At 38.4% G+C, this 23,435-nt stretch overlaps 1 protein-coding gene across 4 annotated transcripts in view; it reads left to right on the top strand.

The window, feature by feature from the left end:
• Positions 1-23,435, top strand: part of MACROD2 (mono-ADP ribosylhydrolase 2) — a 1,989,159-nt gene that overhangs the window by 1,872,812 nt on the left and 92,912 nt on the right. For all 4 annotated transcript variants that reach the window (XM_060284443.1, XM_060284445.2, XM_030872537.2 and 1 more), the window contains one exon: positions 19,772-19,849. In XM_060284443.1, coding sequence (XP_060140426.1) covers positions 19,772-19,849 — 78 coding nt within the window. The remainder of the gene's footprint in view (positions 1-19,771; positions 19,850-23,435) is intronic.

Raw genomic sequence — 23,435 nt, 5'->3', positions numbered from 1 at the left:
CAACTCACTAGAATGTAAATATCTTGAAATCAGATACCAAATCTCATTCATTTTCATGTTTCAAGACCAACACAGTGACTTGTGCATAGTAAGTCCTCAGTATTGGATATAGAACCCATCATAAATAATGGGCCACTTATAATTCTCCTAATGTCGTGGCCACTGTCCCAAAATATTTATTACTATTTTTAAGGCTCATATTAGATGAAGTTCCGCTTTCAGAATTCTATTTCAGAAGTGAATTTTCCCCAAAATGTTATGCTGTAAAAACACAAATGTAAATTTGAGCCAGAGACTTCCCTGTTTGTTCACTTTCAGATTTGGATATTCTTACACTATAAGAGAAAAAAACTAAACTTCTTCTAAATGATAAATGTATATAGATTATTTCCAGTGGCTGAGGCTAGTTATTTATGCTTAATTTATGGTAAGGCTTTTTGGATAAGCTTTTCAAATACTTTGATTAAATATGTTTAAAATCGGATTAAATAGGTGGAAGTAGACAAAAATCATTTATCTACTTTTTAGTATTAAAATTATATTTATCTCCCATTTAGTATAGTTTAAAATATACCTATATTTTGGGCTTCCCTGGTGGCGCAGTGGTTGAGAGTCCGCCTGCCGATGCAGGGGACACGGGTTCGTGCCCCGGTCCGGGAAGATCCCACATGCCGCAGAGCGGCTGGGCCCGTGAGCCATGGCCGCTGAGCCTGCGCGTCCGGAGCCTGTGCTCCGCAACGGGAGAGGCCACAACAGTGAGAGGCCCACGTACAGCAAAAAAATAAATAAAAATTTAAAAATACATATATTTTAATATACATATAGTTTAACATATATATAGCAATTGGAAGGCAAGTAGCAGTTGCTGTCCAATCACATTTTCACATATATATTTTTTTCCTTACAAATTAAGTGTGACTGTAATTACATATTTGTAGCAGTCAATTCAGTTATATGATCTCTTGGGTTTATTTCTAAAGATCTGGTGGAAAGGCTTGGAAAGAAAATCATCCCAGACTAGGTTATGGAAATCAACTGAGTGGAATAGTAACCCTTGTCCAACACACAGTAGGGTCTAACTGTTGGTCCTAATGGGTCTGAATGAAGGCAAGGAGTCCTGTAATCTATTTTCAGATTCACTGGCCTAGTTTTTAAGTTCTTTGGGGCAAGTCATGTCGCCTTTATGAGCCTCAATTTATTCTGCATTCACATCACCACTGTGTGGCCAACTTTTTTAGGTTGTGCCTCGGTTTTCTCCTTTGTAAAGTGGGGATAATAATAATATTTATATCACAGGGTCGTGAAAAGTGAAAGTGCTTGTAACAGCTGCTCAAACATAGTAGACTTTCAGCAGGTGTTGACAACATTATTTTTTTACAATTATTGTTGTTAAATATATGTGTTGGCTTTAGAATTTTAACTACTCCAAACAGGACTCCTGTGTCTCGTTGAATCATTACCAAATCTATTGACATGTATAAAGTTAAAGAAGCTCGATCACAGGTGATATTCAAAATATTTAGCAACAGCTGTGGCCCAGTGGCTGCCCATCAAGGTACATCATGCTCTGGTCCATCATACTGGCAGAGACCAGTTGAACAGTGAAAACAACTGGAGTAAACTATACAGGCAAGCAGGAGTACTTCAGAACTCTCTGTCTGGCCCCCATTCACCAAGGATTTGATAGCTGGGTAGCCGGGCTTGAATACCATACATAGACTTTCCTTTTGTTCCTTCTATAGCTCCTTCTACCTGCTTTGCATTTTATTCTCTTATAGAAAAGACCTAGAATGGAAGGTCCATATATCCATATTTTAGGATGCTTTTGTCAGCGTGGCCTAATAAGAGTAATCATACATCTTTAAAGCAAGCGCACTTTTGAGAGTGATGAGGGTGCTATTAATAATTATACCAGGGCAAGCAATCACACTGGGACCAGGGATAACAAGATGGGTACTCACCCCACCAAAAATACACGAAGTCTTTTCAGTCTACAAATCAACATTATAATATCACTCACACATATTTAAGAATGTTTGTTGAACTTTGACTCCTAAAAATGTACTATTCTAAGAGTATAATTTTTTTCTATCTTGTTAATTAGTATAAAAAATAATGTTTGGAATAACTCTTTAAGATAGTCCCATAAAAGGTGTATTCCTAGCCAATCTGGATAAATCCAGAGCATCTGCTAAGAGCAGTCTAATTTTCTTTGATTTTTATTTTTTATTTAAGTATAGTTGATTTACAATGTTGTATTAATTTCTTCTGTACAGCAAAGTGATTCAGTTATACATATACATACATTCCTTTTTATATTCTTTTCTATTATGCTTTATCACAGGATATTGAATATAGTTCCCTGTGCTATATAGTAGGACCTTGTTGTGTATCCATTCTCTATATACTAGTTTGCATCTGCTAACCCCAAACTCCCAGTCCATCCCTCCCCCAAGTCCCCTCCCTCTTGGCAACCGCAAGTCTGTTCTCTGTGTCTGTAAGTCTGTTTCTGTTTTGTAGATAAGTTCATTTGTGTCATATTTTAGATTCCACATATTAAATGATATCATATGGTATTTGTCTTTCTCTGTCTGACTTACTTCACTTAATATGATAATCTCTAGGTCTATCCATGTTGCTATAAATGGCATTATTTCATTATTATGGCTGAGTAGTATTCCATTGTGTGTGTGTATATATATATATATATATATATATATACACACACACACCCCACATCTTCTTTATCTGTTCATCTGTTGATGGACATTTAGGTTGTTTCCATGTCTTAGTTATTGTGAATAGTGCTGCTATGAACATAGGGGTGCATGTATCTTTTTAAATTACAGTTTTGTCTGGATATATGTCAGGAGTGGGATTGCTGGATTTGAGTGTTTAGTTTTAGTTTTTTGAGGAACTGCCATACTGTTTTCCATAGTGGCTGCACCAGCTTACATTCCCACCAACAGTGTAAGAGGGTTCCGTTTTCTCCACACCCTCTCCAGCATTTGTGGTTGTAGACTTTCTAATGATGGCTGTTCTGACTGGTGTGAGGTGGTACTTTATTGTAATTTTGATTAAACCAGCCTAATTTCCTATGAAATGAGTTTCAGATTAACCCAGTGATTCTCAGACTTTAATGTGCATTGAAATCAAATATACATTAATATTTGAGTTAAAGGCTTCCCTGGTGGCACAGTGGTTGAGAGTCTGCCTGCCTATGCAGAGGACACAGGTTCGTGCCCTGGTCCAGGAAGATCCCACATGCCGCGGAGCGGCTGGGCCCGTGAGCCATGGCCGCTGAGCTTGCGCGTCCAGAATCTGTGCTCCACAATGGGAGAGGCCACAACAGTGAGAGGCCCGCGTACCGCAAAAAAAAAAAAAAAAATTTGAGTTAAGAGCTGAATATTCTAAAGGCATTTTAAAGGATTTCCAGTATTAATTTTGAAGATATGTACTTTTGCCACTGCTTAAGATCTGACTTCTCTGAAAAGCAGACCATGACAGTGGTTCATGTAGGATGGCACAAGGTCATATTTGGACTGGGCAGAGACACTGGAGAAAGGCAATGTAAAAGAATTCACTTCAGATCTATAACATGGTGGGGCTCTTGCTCAGATATTCCCATGTTTAAAGTTGTATAGCATCCATTAGGATGTTAATAAGTGTAAATGAATGATAAAGGAATTCAGCAGCCAAAACATTTTAGAAAGTACAGGTTTAGACAGGTAGTTTCCACATTGCAGGACTTTTCAGAGCCTTCAACATGCTGACATGCATTGAGAAGTTCAGGGGAGATTGAGGCATGTGGCATTTCCGATTTTAATTGACCAAATCTTATTTAAAAAAATTGATTTGTTTGTCATTTTTTTCATATATAAAACATTTTTAATCCAACAAATTATAGTTTGGGAAACAATCTCACATCCTATCCAGAAGAATTTAAAAATATAGTTTAAAGTTTTGTTTTCGATAAATCATAATCACTGTTGTAATAAAAATAAGCAATAGTAAACTAACTTTTAAAAAATGGAGACTGAGTTTCTTAAATCCATTGTGGCACAGTGTTTTTGAGGGAATATTCTCCCAAGTTTCAGAAAATGATGTAGCCTCTCAGTTGTTTTTTTTTTTTTTTTTTTTTTTTTTTTTTTGCGGTACGCGGGCCTCTCACTGCCGCGGCCTCCCTCGCCGCGGAGCACAGGCTCCGGACGCACAGGCCCAGCGGCCACGGCTCACGGGCCCAGCCGCTCCGCAGCACGTGGGATCCTCCCAGACCGGGGCACGAACCCACGCCCCCCACATCGGCAGGCGGACTCCCAACCACTGCGCCACCAGGGAAGCCCGCCTCTCAGTTTTTGACACTAGGTTTCCATGACCAAAAATGTGTATCCTGCCTCATTCTTAATGATGTTTGTTGTCATCTGTTCTTCCCACCACTGTTCCCAGGGTGGGTATATTTATTGTGAGAGACAGAGAGTGTTTCAGAACTGCTGCATTCCTTAACAAAAAGTAAAGAAGGATTGGCTAGCTAGTGTCAAAGACAAACATTTTTTTAATCAAGTACAAAGACAAGGTTTCCTAACAAACATTGATAGCATTTAATGGAAAGTTTTCTATTTCATTTAGAAATTAACCTTCTTTCTCAGGCCAAAAGGACAGTAACCCTCACGTATACACGTGTGCATACACAAAACAACACACACACTTACATTTGGAATCTAAAAAAAAGGGTATAAATGAACTTATCTACAAAACAGAAATAGAGTTACAGATGTAGAAAACAAACTTATGGTTACCAGGGTGTAAGGGGGGAGGGATAAACTGGTAGATCGGGGTTTTAGACACTGTTTTAGACCCAACATGAATCTGCAAGATAAGATTTCTCCCAGCTTGATCTTTGAGCTATGATGTTTTTGTGATACTGGGAGACTTATAACGATCTAAGTCATTCAAAAGACATGTTTTTCAAAAGCCATTCAACTGTTACAGTTTACCTAAACCATCCATAAATGCTGTCTGTGCCAACCACGTTCTGAAGCAGAGTCATTACTAAATATTCACTCAATAACTCTATCCTAACCACGTAATGAGACAAACATTTCTGTTGACCCTTAAGACCTTGAGACTACTCCAAGCACAGGCACTGAACTTCTCTGAATCTTTCTTTTCAGTTTTAGGAAAATAAGAACCATCTTTTCTCATCGTACAGTTTTCTGCTTTCTGCTTGTCAGAGCTTCCTTCCAACTGGAAGTCCTGGTGTAGACTCATCCCGAGAACTTGGATCGGCAGCTACGTATTCATTACCTAACACACGTTTGCCAGGATCAGCAGGAGGAGCTCAGGTTACCCTTCCACACATACGCCCTCCTCTTCCTGACAACCTTCTTTGTCCAAGGTCAAAGCCCCTCCCAAACTCTTCCCCTCTGCTTCCCCCAAGGTTGAGCTAACAGAGCACATCAGACTCTGCTCCCACTTCACTCCCAGAAAGAGTGTCTCCTGAGTTTACGATCATCAGTTCTTCCATCTCCACTCATCCTTTCTCCTCCTCCTACTTAACTGTTCTCCTCTCTGAACCATGCTTCCTACCCAACAGTCTGCCTTTTTCATCAAGTATAAAGAAACCAGGAACTCACTATGCTTCATATGGTGACCATATGCCCTGAAATTTTTTTATTGAAGTATAGTTGATGTACAATGTTGTGTTAGTTTCAGGTGTACAGCAAAGTGAATCTGTTATACATATACATATATCCATTCTTTTTTAGATCCTTTTCCCACATAGGCCATTACAGAGTACTGAGTAGAGTTCCCTGTGCTATTCAGTATGGCTTTATTAGTTATCTATTTTTTATATAGTACTGTGTTTATGTCAATCCCAATCTTCCAGTTTATCCCTCCCCCCATTACACCCTGGTAACCATAAGTTTGTTTTCTACATCTGTAACTCTATTTCTGTTTTGTAGATAAGTTCATTTATACCCTCTTTTTAGATTCCAAATGTAAGTGATGTCGTACGGTATTTGTCTTTTTCTGTCTGACTTACTTCATTCAGTATTGCAATCTCTAGGTCCATCCATGTTGCTGCAAATGGCATTATTTCGTTCTTTTTATGGCTGAGTAGTATTCCGTTGTATATATGTACCACATCTTCTTTATCCATCCCTCTGTTGAGGGACACTTAGGTTGCTTCCACATCCTGGCTATTGTAAATAATGCTGCAGTGAACACTGGGGTGCATTGCCCTGAATTTTTAAGTACAATTCTGACTGCAAAGATTCTTTCTTCTTATCAGATCACATAATATGATTTCTGGAAGGAAAAAAAATAAAAGAGAAAAATACCTTCCTCCTGAGCATGGACTATCACCTCCTGGGAAACTAGGTTTGAGTGCTGTTGTCACAAGTATTTTGCTAGTTTTTCAGGAAGAAAAAGAAAATGGAGGTGAGATTTAAAAATAAATATCTAAAAATATCTTTGCTGTCATGTTATGTCATCTTTGCTCATTTCTTCCTTTGAAAAACCTTTCAGTGGTCATGAAGAAATTGTGTCCAAAGAGCTTTGTGCACTGATCCTAACTGGTTGGGTTTTAATAATAATGACAATACAAAAGGTTTTATAGTACCCAAGTACCATCTCACTTAATTCTTTCAATGACTATTTGAGATGGAATATGAATTAGGGAATGCTAGCTGCTGTAACAAAAATGTCAAATTGACCCAAGAGAAATTTATTTTCTCATTTATATAAAATCCACAGTGAGAGGTCATGTTCCCTACAGTCTTTCAGGGACCCAAGGTGATGGAGGCATGTGAATTTCAGCTTGTGGTCCCTAAGGCTGCCTTGAGTCTTGACAGCAGATAGGAAGAAGAGAGAGAAAGGGTTGCACAGGAGGTTTTTATGACCAGGCCTAAAAGTGACACGCACCACTTCTGCCCACTTTCCATTAGCCAGAACTCAGTTGCATGGTACCACCTGACTGCAAGAGAGGTCCCCTTAGTCCTGCAAGTTACTCCTTCTTGTATGACTAGGATAAAGGAAACAGATTTGTTGAATAGCTACCCTGTATTTTCCAAAGAGGGGTGGCATTATTATTATCACTATTTTTTCCCTGTTTTTACAAATGAAGCAACCAAGATTCAGGTTGGATAACTTGCCTTGAACTACACAAGTATTGAGGGCTAAAGAATAGACTTGAACTTGAGACTTTTTGAAAAAACAAAAATCACCCATTTCTGTGTTTTTCTCCCCCTTATGCCATGAGTCTGCTCTGTATTAAGAAACGCACACTATTAAGCCTTTATGGGATGTCAGCTAATGCCATGAAAATGAGTGGTAAATACTTGATCTTTTCACACTTCTCTTTTGAAGGACAAGTCTATGTTTCAAGTTGCCTGCTGTTTTTTAAAATCAATAATGCCTAGAACTAAATGATAATATGTTTAGATTTTTGCCTGCTGTGTTTTATAGCAGACTCTATAATGTTAAAATGTTTTAATTCTTCATATCCTTCCTTATTTCAGATTCATATTTGAAGTGGTTCCCTCAAAAATGACATGAACAGCAGGGTCTCTACATAAGCTAATAAATGGGAATGTGTCACAATAGGGGCTCAAACAGAGCTCTGATTCACGAATCTGCTTATAGGTTTTCCTAGTGGCAGGTATCTTATTATATTTGGTCTAGAATTTCACATACTCATGTGTTATATAGATAGCTGGTTTTAATGAGTCCAAGGTCAAGGGTTTATATTTGGACCCTATATGAATCGGCTGACCTTATATCGGTCAAAGTTCATGGTCATATTAATATATCATACTTGAATGTGATCTCATTCTGTAAGTCAAGTAAAAGGTCCTAAGGCCGACTGACATTCCCAAACAAAGCAAAATGAGCATATTCAGCCCACTGCTTCTTGAATTCCTCTAATACTTTCATCTTTCCCTCAAAGTAAAATGAAAACATGTAACTACAACATGTAAGACGTACCATCACAGACTGTACCTGCCCCTCCATTCTTATCTCACAGAACGCTCTTTCCCCTCACTATGCCTCCGTGTCATCATAGCCTTTTCTGGCCATCTTTTTAGGTAGGGCCTCTCCTCCACTAAACATCCATCCCAGCCCCCTGTTCATTTCTCCATAACACTTACAACTATCTGTAACCATGTAAACCTCGCTTTTCTTTTGCATACTTACCTTTTGCCCATCCCTCCACTATAACTTAATTTTCATTGGGGGAAGGCTAGCATATGTGTTGTCCATCATTTTATCTTCTGGTGAGTCGTACAAAGTCTGGCCTTCAGAAAATACCAATTAAAATGTATTTTGATTTAAAGATCTAAAAGCACCAATTAAAATGGTGTTATGGCCATCAACAAATATTGACTGGATTTTAACTCTTTGTAAGACCTTCTGCAAGAAGAAGAAGAAAATATTGCTGTTGACCTGCAAGGAATTTACAGTTGAGATGGAAAAATGAGATATCCAGGCATGTGTTACATAGCTAAAATCAGCAACAACAATACTAATTGCAGCTAATATTTATTTAATCCTTATTATACATTAGATTCTGTTCTAAAAATTTTACCTGTTTTCATTCATTCCACTCTCATCTATGAGATAAATGCAGTTATCACCCCAGTTTACAGACAAGGAAAGCGAAGCACAGAGCAATAAGGACATGGTCAGAGGCCACTTAACTAGGATGTGACACAGCTAACAAACCAGACAGAGTGACAAGTACAAAGGAAAGATTTCACAGGAACATGTCAAAGGAGCTTGGGGGCAAGGAACATCTCTGGCATGGGGTTATCTGTGAAGTGTGGGTAGAGAATAGGAGATTTGAGCTGGGATCTGAAAGATGCACAGATGTCATAGATGGAAAGAAGCTATTCTAGTTGGGCAGAGGAGCAACCATGAAAGGTTGGAAGTAGGCCATCAAAAAACCTATTTTTGGTTCGATGAACAGACTCACTTGGCCTCAATGATGGATCCACTCATTTACTTATTAATTAGTTACTAAAGTAGAGCCCTGATGATAAAGAACTCTGAATGCCAAGATAAGAAATTTGGGTCAAATCAACATAAAGCAGAAATTTTCAAACATTGGATATTGTTTGGGTATAAATAGTTTTTTAGTGTGGTAGTTGTTACAAATTTATCATTCCCTTTCTTCCTCTAATTCCTTCTCAGAGCGTCCTCTCTGATTATACCTAATTAGACTCTTCTTTCTCCCAGCCATGCCTATTAGCATTTGTAGATGCTTCTCTATATGCCAAATTAGATTTTCTAGTTTCTGATGGACCATCCTTTGGCAAGCTGCAGTTTCCCACCTTCACAACTTTGGCCTTCAAATAAACATGTCTTTAACTATTTGTGTAAGTCAGGCTAATACAAAATTCTCTAGAACAGCACTGTCTGATGGAAATAAATGAGAGCCACATATGTAACTTTAAATTTTCTAATAGCCACATTAAGGAAGAGAAGGATGAAAACAGTTTTAATAATATATTTAACCAGTACATCCAAAATATAATTTCAACATATAGTCAATAGTAAAATATTGATTAAGTATTGTATACTCTTTTTTAGAAACTTATCAGTATAGTTCTCTACTACAAACAGAACTGATATTCTGCTACTCACCCTAGTACCACTGCAGGAATGTTTAAAATACTGAAATACTTACATGGTGTTTGGCAAACAGTGACTTAACTCCCCTCCTTGCAAGTAACTCCCACCACCACTGCTATCCCTGGCACACCAGGGGTCTCCATGACCTTGCCCCAGGGCTGTGGGCATGTCCATCCTGATCAGAGACACCAATGCCAATTGTTAAGGGAATCTGGGGTGATATTCAAAACCCTTATCACTACTTTATCCATCCTATCCAAACACTGACTACCTGATATGGTTTAAGAATCAATGACAATTAACCCCAGAGAATTGGGATAGGGAAAGGGAACCTTACATTTAGGGAAGATTCCATTTCCAAATCCATTTTGAGACTTTGTTCTGATGGGCAACAAGGGTACCAACTTGAATAGCTCACATTCAGAAGTCAAATAAATCATCCAGACAGCAGAAAGGCATATGTCAGTGTTAAGGACAGAATGTTTGTGTCCCCTCAAACACAAACAAATTTCATATGTTAATGCTGCTAGCTGATGTGATGGTATTTGGAGATGGGCTCTTTGGAAGGTAATTGGGGTTATATTAGGTCATGAGGGTGGGTCCCTTCATGATGGGATTAGCGGCCTTATTAAGAAAAGGAAGAGAGAAAGATCTCAAGCTCTGTCTCTCTGCATACACACTGAGAAAAGGCCATGTGAGGACACAGCAAGAAGGCTTCTTTCTGCAAGCCAGGAGGAGGGTCCCACCAGAAACCGAATCAGACAATAACTTAATCCTGGACTGCTCACCTCCAGAGCTTTGAGAAAATAAATTTCTGTTGTTGAAGTCATTTAGTCTATGGTATTTTGTTATGGCAGCCCTAGCAGACTAATATAGTCAGTCATTGCATGAGGAAAATCTATTATAATGATTTCTAGAACTCATACTTAAACCTAGTCTAAAATATTACAGTAGTAGATTAAGATAAAATCTTCCTGGAAATAGAAAATACCATTTTTACATTAATCCATAGTATATTTCCCAAGGTTCTCATAAAACATCTTACAGTATTTTGTTTTAACACATTTTTCTCAGTTTATGAGGCAAAACATTGCCTTCATCATACAAATGCCTCTATACACCCCATTTCCTGTAATACCAGATGTTGCCTGATTTTTCTCCCCACCAGGGTCACTTATAAAAATGAAATTTACTGAACTTGTTTTGTTCTTCAAGACCAGGCTGTTCCCCTCTTTAACTTTCTCTAAGTTTCTTGGTCCAGTATCTTTCTTTCTTTTTTTTTTTTTATTAAACATCTTTATTGGAGTATAATTTGCTTTACAACGGTGTGTTAGTTTCTGCTTTATAACAAAGGAATCAGTTACACATATACATATGTACCCATATCTCTTCCCTCTTGCATCTCCCTCCCTCCCACCCTCCCTATCCCACCCCTCTAGGTGGTCACAAAGCACTGAGCTGATCCCCCTGTGCTATGCGGCTGCTTCCCACTAGCTATCTATTTTACGTTTGGTAGTGTATATATGTCCATGCCACTCTCTCAGTTTGTCCCAGCTTACCCTTCCCCCTCCCCGTATCCTCAAGTCCATCCTCTAGTAGGTGTGTGTCTTTATTCCTGTCTTGCCCCTAGGTTCTTCATGACCCTTCTTTTTCTTTTATTTTTTTAGCTTCCATATATATGTGTTAGCATATGGTATTTGTTTTTCTCTTTCTGACTTAATTCACTCTGTATGACAGACTCTATGTCCATCCACCTCACTACAAATAACTCAATTTCGTTTCTTTTTATGACTGAGTAATATTCCATCGTATTTATGTGCCGCATCTTCTTTATCCATTCATCTGGTGATGGACACTTAGGTTGCTTCCATGTCCTGGCTATTGTACATAGAGCTGCAACGAACATTTTGGTACATGACTCTTTTTGAATTATGGTTTTCTCAGGGTATATACCCAGTAGTGGGATTGCTGGATCGTATGGTAGTTCTATTTGTAATTTTTTAAGGGACCTCCATACTGTTCTCCATAGTGGCTGTATCAATTTACATTCTCACCAACAGTGCAAGAGGGTTCCCTTTTGTCCACACCCTCTCCAGCATTTATTGTTTCTAGATTTTTTGATGATGGCCATTCTGACTGGTGTGAGATGATATCTCATTGTAGTTTTGATTTGCATTTCTCTAAGGATTAATGATGTTGAGCATTCTTTCATGTGTTTTGATTTGCATTTCTCTAAGGATTAATGATATTGAGCATTCTTTCATGTGTTTGTTGGCAATCTGTATATCTTCTTTAGAGAAATGTCTATTTAGGTCTTCTGCCCATTTTTGAATTGGGTTGTTTGTTTTTTTGATATTGAGCTGAATGAGCTGCTTGTAAACCTTGGAGATTAATCCTTTGTCAGTTGCTTCATTTGCAAATATTTTCTCCCATTCTGAGGGTTGTCTTTTCATGTTGTTTATGGTTTCCTTTGCTTTGCAAAAGCTTTTAAGTTTCATTAAGTCCCATTTGTTTATTTTTGTTTTTATTTCCATATCTCTAAGAGGTGGGTCAAAAAGGATCTTGCTGTGATGTATGTCATAGAGTGTTCTGCCTATGTTTTCCTCTAAGAGTTTGATAGTGTCTGGCCTTACATTTAGGTCTTTAATCCATTCTGAGTCCATTTTTGTGTATTGTGTTCGGGAGTGTTCTAATTTCATTCCTTTACATGTAGCTGTCCAGCCTTCCCAGGACCACCCATTGAAGAGGCTGTCTTTTCTCTGCTGTATATTCTTGCCTCCTTTATCAAAGATAAGGTGTTGGTCCAGTATCTTTCAATCTGTATACAAGGCTCATGAGGATGCTATACATTGGAAATGACTAGAAAGGTGAATGTTTTTAAAAATAAATCTAAAAGAGTGCCATACTTCTTAATAAAGCACTTTTGAAATGTTTAAAGTATATACACATCAAAATTAGAAAATGAACTTGCAATGTCCAGAATGTGAGTCAGACTCTTACGTTGTCGGTCAGAAAGTCAGAGAGTGAGGAAAACATTTCATGAGCCTCAAGAACTGGGTCATTCGAGAGGCAATAGCCTTTCCACCAATTCTTCTAGAAACTCAACAGTCATGCACTAGGGAGCATCCCAGACTTTACCTTCTTCTCCTCTTTCTGCTCTCCTAATGTTGCCAAGTAACTCTTAATGCTTCTTCTACCCCATCCATGGCTTCTGTTTCCTCCCTTCTCCTTGAGTGAATCTCTGCCTTTAAGCCACTCTGTGCTTTGAAACTTTCTCTGTATATTTTACCACCAAACACTCCAAGTCAAAGGAGCTGGTGGATTCCTTTCCATCCTTCTAATATGAGTTCTCTCCTGGTAGGTGGCGGTCTCATGACAGGCCACCTTAATTTAATGTCTATTGGCCACCCTACAGGTGACTGATCTGTCACCTCACCAGTCACCTATGGTCCAGCGCTCAGGATTAGATGGTACAAAACACGGCAACCTCTTTTACCAACTTTCCCTAGTTAGATGGCAGACACTTGCCTCAACATACCCTAATGAAAGGCGTCATGGCATAAGAGAGCTGTAAGTCGGGAGAATAGGGGGAGCATTCACATTTTTGCTACTAAGTCGTGAAAAAACAGGTTATTGACTGTCTTGGCTGTCTTAATTTGGGTTCTCGAAAAGCAAATTCTGAGACAAGCATGTGGGTACAAATGGTTTATTTGGGAGGTGGTCCCAGGAAGCATAGGTGAGGCTTGGGGAAGTACAGCAGGGTTAGGAGGACAGCCAATAGGGGGTACATTAATGAACAGCTTGCTGTTGGGGGAAACGGGGGCTCCATTCCTCTGAGAGCTGTATAGTGAACAGAATCGTCTCCCTGAGGGGTGGGCAAACTGGAGTCTTACCTCCTGCATCCTTTGGGTGTCTGGAGTTGGGCATTAACTCTTGGGTGCTTCCGGCCCACCTGGGTCAAGCATGCCCTCAGTCAGTGTCTCAGAAAGCAGCTCATCTCCTGGAACCATTTGCTGCAGTCTCAGGGGTAGTTCAATGAGATATGGGATGGGGGCATGCCTGGCTGCTGTAAGGCTTAGCTGACCTGGGTTGTTTCTATTCCAGCTACTCTAAGAGATCAATCCTCTCTAAATGTTAGAGTTGGGTATGGGCTGAGAAGAAGTAAGAGAAAGAAGAGTGGAGTGAATCCAGCCTTGGGACACCCAATACAACAAAAGCATAGGGTTGTTTAGAATGGCTGGAGTTTGGATTCAGTTTGAATGTCCAATAATGGAGGCGATAGTAAAATAACTTGGGGTAGACCCACGTACTGAATCATTCTTCAGCCACCAAATTGTAGAATTATATTCAGTAGCATGTGGGAAAGTTGAAGGAAAAAATAAAACAGAAAAAAGTAAACACATCCATTTTCATTTGAATGGGTTTTTGGATCTTTCTGAATGTGAGGAACAAAGAGATGCTAAGGAGAAGTCATCTAGGTCTTTGAAACTCACGTAAAATAAGTAACTCCCACAAAGGGCCCAGGTGCTTATCTTAGTCTCCAAACATGTCCCTTTCCATCACTTTGGAAAAGAGACTTAAGTTGTATTCCGACAGGGTGGGTTATGACTGGGTCCTTGAGGACTGTAGGAATCCCTGGATCTTAGCCAGTCTGTCCAAGCACCTGGCTGAAAACAGCCTGAGCCCAGAGGTTGAAGCAGCTATGAATCTGGAGATAGATTCTGCCTATTGCCTCAACTTCTCAATGAAATAAAATAATTGAGAAGTAGCGGCCAGCTGTTCGGCTCTGACCCTGCTCCAAGTAAGGGTCAAAAAAATCCTTCCTCCCTTCTCCTAAGGGGACAGTCCTCTCAGTAGTACTTATCAGATCAAATTAAACCAAAGTGTAAATAAAATACTTGTCTTCTCCCTGATTTATAGATGAACATTTTAATAGAATTTCAAGTCGGTTTGTATTTAGAACCATAGCTACTTTTCATGCCTATGGCCTGGTCAGATTTTTTTCTAACGATTTCAAGAGAGCCTGCGGTGCAAGGCTCAGCAAGGGGGAGGGAGGCGAGAACAGAAAGGCATCAGAGGATGGAGGTCAAGGAGACCAGGTCACAGACAACCCAACAAGAGCAGATTTGCCTTTGTTTACATCGCCAAAGGGGAAAAATTAACTTGATGGAAGGGGTAATTAAGCATTTCTTTTTCCATCATGGTCCAGCCCGGCTTCATACCCAACTGTTCTGTTTTGCATTGTGATGATTCTTCTTCGAGTTGCAGAGTTAAAGGCGGCCAGTGTGTTACTGATATCACACAGCAACACTTCCCCCACTATTAACCTTTATTTTATAAATAGACAGTAAAAATCTCAGTGCAAGAACTGTCCAACACAGGTAGGCAGATTTACAGAGAAGTGCTGTCTGGAAGGAAGAGATCATTTGAACAAGTCAGCAGATTAGAGTTATAAAGTGTATAAAAGGGATTATCTGCCTTGACACCCTCAGGTCCTAGATGCTGAAATTGCGAGCATGTAAAGTGAATGGATTTTCCTAGTTAGGAAGCTTGTAGGTGTAAACCTAGAATCACGCCTCCAACCTAGTGCCCATCCACTCATGATTGATTCTCTTATTTGCTTATATTTTCAAAAACAACTGCAGAAGAATACCACCTCCAGTATTGGAATAAGCTGGTTTACCCAGGTGTAATGTTCAGAATTTGGAATATGTTTTCTTATAGAAACAAAGTTAGTATACGTGATGGTAGTTCTCGCAGGCATGTCTCAAAGACACTTAGCACACAGATTCCACAGCTCTGGGAATGATTCTCTGCCTTTTAATGGTGGTTAATGAGAGCATAGTGGAGGCAAATGACCAACCATAGTTCAGTTCCCACTGCTCAGGGCCATGTCCTGTCCTGTGGACCCAGTTCCTTTTCAGGTAAACATAGTTCAGCCTGTGTATCCAGCATCACTGGGACCAAGCACAGTTCTGAGCTTTGCCATCTGAATCCTCTGGGAATGTATTGCAGGATATATTTTTCCTTTATGTATGGGGGCATCACTGCAAAGCTTCAAGGAGACCCTAATCGGCTGTAGAGACTCTAGTTTATAGTGAATTATCACACTGTTCAGCTGGAAGAAAAATTACTTTATTCTAATTGCTTCACACATTAAACCAGCTAAATGAACAGACCAGGATAAATGTTTTGCTTGGTTTAACTATTTTATAAGAATCAAAGGCAATCCAGGTGATTGTGTTTCTGTGCAACTTTTGCATCAGGCTAAGGTGCTCACATGTGGACGTTGACACGTTACAGAGCAAGAATATTTTACATATAGGCATTCACACATGGCATTTATTTCGTTCAGACCCATTAGAACTTTTACACCCAAATGACTTCTTGCCGCTACTCTGAATAATAGTCAGGGGCTACGTCTCTTACTAGATGGATTTTGTTCACCTCCTGGCTTGAAAATGTCCTCAAAGATAGTTAATCGGACTTCCCTGGTGGAGCCGTGGTTAAGAATCCACCTGCCAATGCAGGGGACATGGGTTCGAGCCCTGGTCCAGGAAGATCCCACATGCCACGTAGCAGCTAAGCCCATGCGCCACAACTACTGAACCTGCGCTCTAGAGCCCACGAGCCACAACTACCAAAGCCCGTGCACCTAGAGCCCGTGCTCTGCAACAAGAGGTGCCACCACAATGAGAAGCACGTGTGCCACAACTAGAGGAAGCCCGCACACAGCAACGAAGACCCAATGCAGCCAAAAATAAATAAATAAATTTATTTTAAAAATGGCAGTGTCACTGGCATTAGTGTATACATTTCTATAGTTATTTTTAACCTTGTTGGGGTCACAGATCCCTACAAGAATACGACAGAAGCTATCTCCTCCCAGAAAAATGAACATATGAATATAAGCACACATTTGCATATCATTTCAAAAAGGTTTGTGGACCCCTAGAGTATATTTAGTGGTGCTCTAGGGTTAAGAACTTTTGTTCTAAGGGAACATTTTCAAAATAGAGAGCATTTATTTTGATTTATAGTCTAGATATGTTTATTAAAAATTCAATAGTATCATCATTTATCATCACAGCTTAAATCTATACATGTACTATCCTGTACAGACATGTGTAACTGACCTCATTAAAAATGACCTACTGTTTAGAATTTCTGTCTGTAGAACTTTGCCTTGGCTATTTGATTTAATATTTGCATGTGAAAAAATTCTCTAATAGGACATTGACCTTAAGGATTTTGAAAGTCAGGATCTACATATAAATTTAATTCAAATTCTCTGCTATTAAAAGAACATTGACAGAATCTCAGAATTAGGTGATAACTCTTTCACATTTTTTGAACATTACCAAATGATAATTTTTAGAATTAAATAAAATGTGAATCCAAGGTGATTCAAGAATTTAGTATATACAACTATAGTTTTCATGGTAGTTTATGGAACTTCCACAGAAAAAATACCCTCTTTTAATGACAATACATACTGGATATATTTTCTCTCTTTCTCATTATGAATAATGACTTTATATACGTATATAGTGCAGCTTTCATCCCCTGCCAAGCAGAAAATCTCCAGTCATTTCATATCCACGACTAAGTGTAATGTAATGCGATCCATGGTTTAAAACATTCAGGATCAAAACCAGTCCTGCTAAAGTTCATGAGACTGGAAGTTCACATAGCCCTTTTAATAGAGACACTATAGTGGAAACAGTCTTCTGTAGCCACCTGGTTATTTGTGCATGCTATCATGAGCTTATACTGTTTATCTTGCTTTATTGCTGTACATACAATAGGTGTGTACACTTCTGGAGAAGAGGCTCACATACAAGACAAAGTGAACTTGTGGCTTTGGTGATGGGTCATATTGATGGGAAATCCTTGTCATCACATAAAGGCATATTTCTGTACACACACAATATACTGAAACGTCATATTTCTCGGATGCATAGTCTTTTATATATTTTATTTCCAAAGCCAGGACACATTCTTAGAATTTATGGTGTGTTATAGTTCATTTGGTCTCATTTTTTTGATTCTACACAAAATAATAGTGCAAATAACAATTGATGGTATCTTGGATTCAGTGAAATACATTGTATATTTTAGAGCACAAAAGATCAGAAGGTACCTGAGCAATGTTACAGCAACTCCTCAAGGAAACTGAAATTAAAGGGTCATTTAACTTACCAAAGACACAGATGTTGGTGACAAACAGGTATAGACTAATGATTAATTTTTTAAGTACTTTCACCCATCTTACATGACTCATTGGACCATAAGCTTGTAAACTCAGTGTAAATCACTTTTCAAAAGACATTTCTTAAGTCATATTTGGTACATGAAACATAATGTTTATGTAAATTAGAAAATATAATGAATTATTGTTAAGTGTAAATGAATAAATTTTAACTACATACAAAATCTTGGATAATCTTGAAAGAAATGAGTGTTGTACAAGGCTACATATCAAATGGTACCATTTTCTATAAACAAGTAGAACTAAAATACTTTCAAAATTAAAATTTAGCCTGGTTCATATAGTACCTTCTTTCAGTCATTGTTCATTTTCAGTGTTCATGTGGAAAAAAGTATTCAAATGATATTTTTTAATCCACATGTTAGATTTAAAATTAAAAAGGCATATTTTAATGGGAGCTGATTTAAAACAATTTGACGTGAGTGAGTTAACAGTTTGGGAAATGTGTCTGTGCTCAAGTTTTGCTTCCAAATTTGGACTTTGAAACTTATTGTCAGTCTCAGAAAGAAATAAGAAACAGTGCAGGTAATTAAACAGTTGCCTTGGGGGAATTATTTGCAGTCAATTAAATCCATATACTTTGGGTGTATACTTGCTTCACTGGTTATTAAGTTTGAATCTTATGTTAACTACCCAGGTTTCTCACTTGTCCATCAAATGTTGCTTGTGGCAAGTTGGAGAAACAGACTTTCTCATAATATTCTAAAACATATTGTTTAAAGCTATCTCCTAGTTTGGGGAGGGAGAGAGAAAAATGGGTAAGGGAAACAAAGCAAGAATGATTTATTTTAGATTCCATCTGATTCAGCTCTGTTAGGGAGTTAAAACGCAACTGAGGAATATGAACTCAGTAGAGAACCCATTTGTATTAGACGTGCTGGTCTACCATCCCCAGCTCTCTCCGTGGCCACATGCATACAGGATTAGCTCATGACTTTTAGATATCTTTGGATTACCACCCTTTTAACTGCATGAAAAATATCCACTAGATTGTAACCCCTATGAGAGCAGAGATTTGTTGTTTTGTTTACTATTGACTCCCCAGTGTCAAGAACTGTGCCTGGCGTAGAGTTGGCCCTTTGTAAATATTTGTGGAATGAAAGATCTATTTTCTTTCTGCTGACCTACTCACGTGCTCTTTCCAATGGATTTTGAAGAGCCTCCCTAGAGGTCTCCAACATCCAACAGGGGGCGCTTTGTAGCTTTGCAAGAGTCCATAAGTCACTGGAATCCTTTTAGCCACATATTTCCTGTAAAATACATCATACAATAAAAAAAAAAAAAAATGATGAACTTATGCTGATCCCACGTTTAAATGTGCTACACAAGAGAAAGGGTGAAGTTGCACAAAACAGAAGGTTTGTGTTCCCCCTTTGCTATCTTTCTACTGGTATAGCTCCTGAGGAAGATGAACTTAATTACCACTGGATTTCAAAGCTCTACATCTGTCTTTTTCAAGGACTCAAGGCTCCCATATATGCACAACAACAGTAATGGAAGCATTAAGAACATTAAAATTATATTCCTTTAATCTTCTCTATTTTGCCTTCCTTTCATATCCTTTTGCACAATTCTCCTAAGATTTTCACTGATGCATAAAGTCTGCTTATATTTTCTTCCTTGTTGTGAAAAAGATGTTCTAGCCGAATCTTTACCGTTTTTACCTTGTGAACTTTGTGCAGACATCTTATGCTGTACTTTAAGAAAAGCTTATTTATTGATGAAGATATTTAAGTATTTTAATGGCATTTTTAAAAAATAATAGATTTTTTTCCCCAAACATAGATCTATTCTTTTAGTGCTGGAGGCTGTTGTATTTCCTGGTTAAAAATGCTGACTAGGGATTTTGCTTGTTTGTGATGTCAGATTCTGCAAAGGATGACAATATTACAGAAGAAAATGAAGTAACAGATCATTCTACATGTGGCCAAGATCATCCCAATGGTAAGCTGTGAGATTCTTTTTCAGTTGTTTTTTTTGTTTTTTGTTTTTTTCTGCTTTAGAATATTGCGTTTTCTAAAACCCAGATTTTACTTTTTCTGGAAAAATGGAACCTGGAATCTTGAACAACTCAGGAATTAGGGGCACCAGCCCTCCACACAGTCAAAAATCGGTGAACAACTTTATAGTCAGACCTCCATATCTGTGGTTCCACATCCACGGATTCAACCAACCACAGACTATGTAGTACTATGTAGTACATATTTGTTGAAAAAAATTTACCTATAAGTGAACTGCACAGTTCAAACCCATGTTGTTCAAGAGTCAACTGGGGCTTCCCTGGTGGCGCAGTGGTTGAGAGTCCACCTGGCGATGCGGGGGACGCGGGCTCGTGCCCCGGTCCCAGAGGATCCCACGTGCCGCTGAGCGGCTGGGCCTGTGGGCCATAGCCGCTGGGCCTGAGCGTCCAGAGCCTGTGCTTCGCGACGGGAGAGGCCGCAGCAGTGGGGGGGGCCCGCGTACCGCAAAAAAAAAAAAAAAAAAAAAAGTCAACTGTATTTTACTAGAGCTAAATACCAGCTGATTGGTAGCTGCCACATTTAGAAGGGATGTTTGCTCTCCACAGTCCTCATCACTCATTAATTTTGTACCTGGCTGGCTTCATTTATTTTTTTTACCTGACTGAACTCTGTAGGCATTGGATTTGCAACTACTGGAAGGAAGATATGATACCAATGAGAATAAATGTGAAACATGGAGACAGTGTATACAGGAGATTAAATCTACATCTCCTTGGAATACCAAGAAGAGATAATAGAACAAATAGAAATGAAGCAGTCTTTAGAAAAATAACAGAAAAAAATGTTTTCCTAATGCAAACCAGTTCCTCTACCCAAAACACAAGAGTACATGTTGTATTTATAGGCAAAGATAATGAAAGCAAATGAGAACAAAAACCTACAAATCCTCATGGAATTTCTGAAGATTGATAATAAAGGAGGGCTTTTAAAGCATCTAGGAAATTCAAAATCAGGTTATAAGCAAAATCACCCAAATCACATTAGCCTTAGCCTTCTTCTTCCACAGCTCTAAATCCTCAAAAAAAAAAAAAAAAAAAAAAAAAATGGAGTAACATTTCCAGGGCTCTAAAGGACACCGTGTCTACATTTAGTGAAGTTATTATTCATGCATGAAGTCAAGAGTAATATTTTCTCAGGAATAGAAAGATTAAGAAAATATGCCACCCAAGTGTCCTTTCTGAAGAAACTAACAAAAGGCCTGTGCAGAAACAATAAATACAGAAAAGAAGGAAACATTCAAGACTGAGAAGGGCACAGTTGGAAAGGACTACGTGATAAGAGACTCGTTTAAATGTATGAAAACGTTGAAATAATTGTTTCAAAATTAGTATCAAAAGAGCTTACTTCAATGGTTGCTTTTACCTTTGAAAATTATAGTATATTATTTTAAATGAGAAAGAAAAAGAAGGAGACACTTTCACTTTCAGTAATGAGAATCTAAATAATTTAGACCATTACTCCCACTAGACAACCTGGACCAAAAGAAATAAATAAATATATATATATATAATGAATATATATGAAAACTGACATACAGAGACAGAATTTGAAACTGTTTTTACCTTAGGGCATTTGCTGATTCTGCAAAAAGCATCTTAAGTCCCACTGCTCAAAAGGGCAAAGGACCCTGGTAAACCCCTGTGTTTCATGTTGAAACCCCAAAGATGTATACCTTAGCAGGAAGAATGAAACAGCAGTAGATCAGCCTCTTGCGAGACTGCCGCTCAGCTTCGAATCATCTCAATCCCCAGATTATATTAAGATCAACCTAGATTACCAGTCCCTCTAGGTACCTGAGAAAAACAAATGTAAATTACATACTAGATGGGGGAAAAAAAGTATTCTAAGTTCCAAACCATTTACATAAACAATTTGTCAGATATAATGTCCAGCTCACACAGACAAAAAATAGCCAGAAAAAAATAAAGAAAGGAGGTAACATGAAAAACAAACAGTCAAGGGTGGCAAGCCCTCTTGGGCTGAAAATAGTAGTGTTACATAGTATAAAACACCAAGACTATAAGGGGGATAAAGACAAGAGTGAAAATCTTAGCTGAGAACTGAGAATTCAAAACAGAAAAAAAGCGAAAAAGAAAAAGTCTAGAAGTAAAAGATGCCACACTGAAATGAAGAACTCAGTGAGCGGGTTTATGGTTTATTAGACACAGATGAAAGAGAATTTATGAACTAGAAGTTAGGTCAGAAGAACATATCCAAAATAAAAACAGGAGAGAAGCATAGAATGGCAAACTAAAGAAAGGGAAAAGATATGGAGGATAAAATGACAAAGTCTATTACACGTGTAATTGGAATCCCAGACAGAAAGGGGAGAGGGGATTGGGCAATACTGGAAGAAATTCTGGTAAGAAGGGATATTAAGCCACATGTTCCAAAAGTCCTTTGAACGCCAAGCAAAGTAAATCTACAACCAGGCCCATATAGTAAAGTTCCTGAAAGCCAAAGATAAACAGAACATCCAAAAGCAATTATCAAACAACTGGACTGATATCTAACTTTGCAAAAGATGGGACGGAAATAAAAAGACAGTACAACAGAATAGCTGCTGACCATGGATTCTAAACACAGAGAAAATGTATGTTTCAAGAATAAAGGTTAATTAAGAACATTTTGGACCAAACAAAGCAAACTTCACCACCAAAAAATTCTGGTGTTCTTCAGGTGGGACATTGATCCCAGAAAGAAGATCAAAGATGAAGGAAAGAATTAAAAGCAAGGTAAACAGTAATTGTTGGATAAATGTAAATGAGTATTGATGGTACAAATTAATAATGATGACTGTAATAATAATGTACTATGGGAGTTAAGAGATGCTTAGAATTAAAATAGGGAACTCTGCTCAATATTATGTAACAACCTAAATGGGAAAAGAATTTGAAAAAGACTAGATACACGTATATGTATAACTGAATGACTTTGCTGTACACCTGAAACTAACACAACATTGTTAATCAACTATACTACAATATAAACTAAAAAGTTTAAAACATAAAAATAAAATCTCTGTAAAAAAATTAATAAAATAAAATATACCATAATAATGCCGTTTATTGGGATGAGTTAAATTAAAGTATGCTAATGTTTTTCCATTGTCATGGAGAATAAAAGCACCAATTCATATTAAAATTTGGTAAGTCTCAGTGATGCCTGAGAGTCAGGAAGTGAGGTGAGGCCTGTGGTTGTCCCTGCTGACTGTCTGGAGAGACTTTCCAGGCTACAGTGCACAGCCCCCCAGACTCCCTGAGTTGAGGACACAGAGCTGAGAGTCCTAGAAGGCCAAGCATCTAGTGTTTCCAGGGCAGAGTCCTGGAGAGGAGAGAGCTCCACACAAGGAGCGCTCTAGAGACCTACAGAGGGAATCCCTCAAGTCTTCAGCTGAGTATTGATCTGCGCATGCATAACAGGCTGGGTAAAGAACATTAAAGGACTTGAGGGAATGATACCTGGAGCTTGCATGGGGCTGAGAGGAGTGCCCGTTCCCACCAGGCAGA

The sequence above is a fragment of the Globicephala melas genome, chromosome 15, assembly GCF_963455315.2.
Source record: "Globicephala melas chromosome 15, mGloMel1.2, whole genome shotgun sequence".
NCBI classification, from domain to species: domain Eukaryota; kingdom Metazoa; phylum Chordata; class Mammalia; order Artiodactyla; family Delphinidae; genus Globicephala; species Globicephala melas.
The sequence above is the reverse complement of the archived record's forward strand: the minus strand, read 5'-3'. Positions and strand labels throughout refer to the sequence as shown.